We start from the raw sequence: 4,223 nt of genomic DNA on the forward strand, positions 1-4,223 counted from the left end.
AAACCTGAACCTCACGTTTCCACTAACAATTTTCTGCACCTTTACAAAGCATAACTGCTGAAAACGGTACAAATAAGTACAAACATGCATTTGCAGAAATGCTAACAAAGATATAGTCCTCTTATTAAAGTATATAGATCCATACAGGTACAGGAAGTTATACCCTAATCCTGACTCAGAGGATATATATTGAACAGCAGACTAAACTCAGCAACATGGTCCTAAAGCTGAGCAGTTTGATTACACATCCGCCTGGAGGTAACCTAGAGCGATCCAATGGAAAGAGATCCTCTAGCTGGGCCTGGGCCAAGCTCTAAATCAGGCACAGATGTCTGAGCCAGGCCATAACAACAGTGATCACCTGGTGCCTCCAGCAAGCAAGGCATGGCTTTAGTTGTAACCTCAATCTGCAGGCTCATACCTTTTTCTCTGGAGGAATCTAAAGCCCTGCTGGAGGCTGTAGAACTAGAAGAAAAAGAATAAACATACTTGGCTGGATCGGGCATCTGAGTGCAGAGGAAACGCAGCGACTGGAAACTCTTTCGGATGGAGTGAATGTTGGCCATTCCCATGAACACAACCTCACAGTTTGGATAGTACTCTGCAAAAGAAAGGGAAAAAAAAAAAACTGTTTAATTTTAGAACAAAGAACAATGGCATTTGTGGGCTAAGTGAGCTTCTGATTCTGCAGCGTTGACCTAAATCTGCCTGAAACCTTAAACCGAGACACAAAGCCTACCTGGGCATTCGCAGCCTCCCCCCTTCGCCCTGTTGGCTACGGCTGCGGCGTACGACCTGGCGTCCAGGATCAGCAGCTTGCTGGGCTGGATGGCCAGCGTCTCCACCTCTGAGCTGTTGGTCATGGAGGATTCTGAAACAAAGGGCTCATTTAGACTCAACATTTAATGGAAATAACATCATTTTACCCAAAGAAGCTGGAACCTTTCATGCCCTGCAAACACATAAAAAACACTGAACTTTTTCCCATTTTTCTCCCAACATTTAAACCTTAAACGCTGCTGTACAGTAAGGGGGTTTCAGGGGCTACATAAAGGTAAAATAGTGAATGTAATGGTTGAAACTCATTTGGATTTTTGTTCTGAAACAATGAAGAAGTGGAGTTTCAGGTGATCATGATCCCGTCTCATTCTTTGAAAGGTTCTCTTTCATGTTTACATGTTTCTGTAACAGAATGAAATGAAGTCGGTGCCACTTTGTTCCAAGTAATGAAAACATGTTGGAGTACCACAGGGATCAGTGCTATACAGAAGCTGAGAGCGGTCGTACGTAGGCCTGTCACGATAACACATTTTGCTGAACGATTGTCTCAAAAATTATTGCGATAAACGATAATATTGTTTGAAGACACTGATTTAATGGAAATACGCTGTCTGTGAGCGCGCGCCACTTTGCGCCATCCTTTTTGTATGCTGCCTGTCGATTAATTGCTTGAGTGATGGTGGACTGTCGCGAACTGGAAGATGCAGACGGGCTGGAGAAACTTTGCTGGGTGGTTGTGCTTTAGCTGCATGTGTAGGTTGGTTGTATTGCTGCTCTTAGTTGCTGCTGTTTTATTACAAATGCGACATACTGGCTCACATGGGTTCAGCAGTTCGCCTCGGTCATTTGGTTTGAAGCTGTTGCGCTCGGCTTTAAAACCAGTTCCATTTACCTCACTAACTCCTCTCACTACCTGATGCGATAGTCCACTCCTCCTCCCTCCTAATTTTTTCCCTTCCTAAAAAATGAGGAAGGGGCGGGGTCAGTGCATAGCACCAGAGTTAAGCCTTTTCTAGCGTCATCAATAGAAAGAGAAAAACACATTCACACAAACACATTTATCGTGCGATTAATTGATTTATTGATTATCGCGACAGGCCTAGTCGTACGCAACTTTTTTTTCTCCTTTGCCTTCTCGAAATAATGACATAACCATCTCGTTATCACAAGAAAGCAGAAATTTATTTCTTAAGATGAGGAGATGATTAACCTGTATGAATAATGAATGAGGCTGGATTCCCAGTCCATCCATGCCTGCGGGGGCCATAGTTGTGCAGCCGCGTGTGCGCAAATAATCAGTTTTTTTAGTTTCCTTTTTCTTTTCACTCATTGTCAGGTTGTGGTGGATGATTGGATTGCACGGGATTCAGTAGAAACCAATCTGACTTCTTTTAAATGATTATTTTGGGGGTTAATGCATCTTATACCGGTTAAAGGCGTAACACCAGAGCTGTTCAGAAAACACCTGGAGGCAAAGGGCTAAATGCTGATGAATCAGAAGTGGAAGCAAATCATTAAACCAACATCGTCGTCTCGTTACCTAAAAATTAAACACGGGATTATTTACAGAGTTACACATAGGCTGCCATGACTTATAAATGTGGTATTGAAGGATGGAAACAGTTTTAACACACACCGATCATCTCTTTATGACGACAAAACTGCTCTAAACATAAACAAAATGTGGAAATGTCTCAGGGGCTAAATGGAACCAAACATTATTCCCGCTGTAACTCTGCTCTAAGAGGCAGACAGTTTCAGCTTCCTCTGACCGACATCGCGTGTTTGGGAAAACGAGTCGGATCCAGTGAGGAAACGTCCAGCGAAACTCGCTCGATTCTGATGTCTCACCAAAATCGGTGTCCGGCGGGTCCGAGCCGTTGGTGTAGCTTCCGTTTGGAAGATGCTTGCGGCTGCTGCCGTCCACGGCGCAGGCCTTGGCGATGGACTGGACCAGGTGCTCGTCGTCGGCGTTCCTCCATCCCCACCAGCTGACCTCTGGTTGGCCGCAGCGGGCGATCACAGCTCCTGTGCTTTGATGTCTGTGTGGGGGGGTTTAAACAGCCATAAGGACTTTATCTCTTTATCTACCTAGAAAGGCGTCTCCTTTCTGGGAGAGTTTAGTCAGATAAAGACAATAACGATCCAGCATGTTGTGCTTCACAAAGACATCTTGTTTCTGTGCAGAAATAGGTAATTTAAACAAATCGGGTTTGGAGGAAGAAACAAACACAGACCTGTAAACCACAGCAGGAAACCTCTTCCAGGATCGGAAAGCCGCCACGTTTTCCAGCTCCTTGTCAGTGATCCATGCTGGCACCAGAAGCTGCTGAGGATAGCTGGGGCAAAGCCTGGCAGGACGGAGAGCCAGAGAGAGCAAAGGTAAACACGGGGGAGGGGGTCTGAGGGCTCAACAGAAGCATCAGTCTGCAGACACCTAATCCTGGGTCGGCCTGATCTGATCACCCCGGGGGGGCAGCACCAGCGGAGTATCGGTACACAAACACGACACAGCAGCAAACTCCTAGAAGAGCCTCTTCTACCTGAACTTGCTGTTGATATCTGATATCCTCCAGGCGTTCTGAGTGTCGAAGCCCATCCTCTCCACCTCGTTTTTGAACCACGAGGTCACATGCTCTCCTGCAGGAAAAGCAGACGCCTGAATGATTGATGTCTGATAGGACCTGAGTATCAGGATGAGAGGGAAGCTGGAAGGCAGCGGCTCACCGGGTCTGCACAGCTCGCCGTGCTGCTCCTTCTCTCCGGCGTACACCTCCATGCACCAGGCGTGGAAGGCGAAGGAGAAGAGGTCCTCCAACCGCGAGGGGGGCCGCACTACGGCGTTCAGACGTTTGAGCCACTCCTGACACTGCTCAAAGGTGGAGAACTGACACCTGACGGCACAACGGATGGTACGAAAGGAAACAAGATTAAAACAAAATTAGATCCTGATGCTTTTTCGTTGCAGCAGGAGTAATATTAGCCAATTTCAGCTGGAAAAACATCAGCCTGCAGAGGAATTACAGAGGAAATGCAAACAGGGGGGGCAGCGAGGATTAGGAGCATCTTTTCTAATCATTAGTGGGTTTCAGTTCAGAAACCTCCTTACGGTGGCTGAGAAGTGCAAAACACATTTACAATTCAAAAACACATTAACAAATAAAAAAAAACAAAATAACATTTGAAGAACCAAAATTATATTTTATGAAACAAATGTATTTTTGAAAAAAAAGTTTCAATTTTTAAACAAATTTACATTTTAGGAAACAAATTCACATTTTAAATAAGTTAGATTTTAGGTGAGAGAAAGTTTCATTTTAGAGAAAAAAAAATACATTATAGGGAAACAAATTTACATTTAAAAAAAATTTGACCGTTCGGAAACACGTGTACAAGTGCAAAGACAAAACTGCAAGTGGCAAAACCCAGTTACATAGCCAAAC

At 44.8% G+C, this 4,223-nt stretch overlaps 1 protein-coding gene across 1 annotated transcript in view; it reads right to left on the reverse strand.

Moving 5' to 3' along the window:
- Positions 1-4,223, reverse strand: part of mtmr3 (myotubularin related protein 3) — a 65,019-nt gene that overhangs the window by 27,030 nt on the left and 33,766 nt on the right. The window contains exons 7-12 of the mRNA XM_015388879.1: positions 3,508-3,674; positions 3,324-3,420; positions 3,018-3,131; positions 2,632-2,822; positions 740-871; positions 402-601 (exon numbers count right to left, since the gene is read on the reverse strand). Of these exons, the coding sequence (XP_015244365.1) occupies positions 402-601; positions 740-871; positions 2,632-2,822; positions 3,018-3,131; positions 3,324-3,420; positions 3,508-3,674 (901 nt within the window). The remainder of the gene's footprint in view (positions 1-401; positions 602-739; positions 872-2,631; positions 2,823-3,017; positions 3,132-3,323; positions 3,421-3,507; positions 3,675-4,223) is intronic.

The sequence above is a fragment of the Cyprinodon variegatus genome, unplaced genomic scaffold (genome assembly GCF_000732505.1).
Source record: "Cyprinodon variegatus isolate N-32 unplaced genomic scaffold, C_variegatus-1.0 Scaffold440, whole genome shotgun sequence".
Classification (NCBI taxonomy): domain Eukaryota; kingdom Metazoa; phylum Chordata; class Actinopteri; order Cyprinodontiformes; family Cyprinodontidae; genus Cyprinodon; species Cyprinodon variegatus.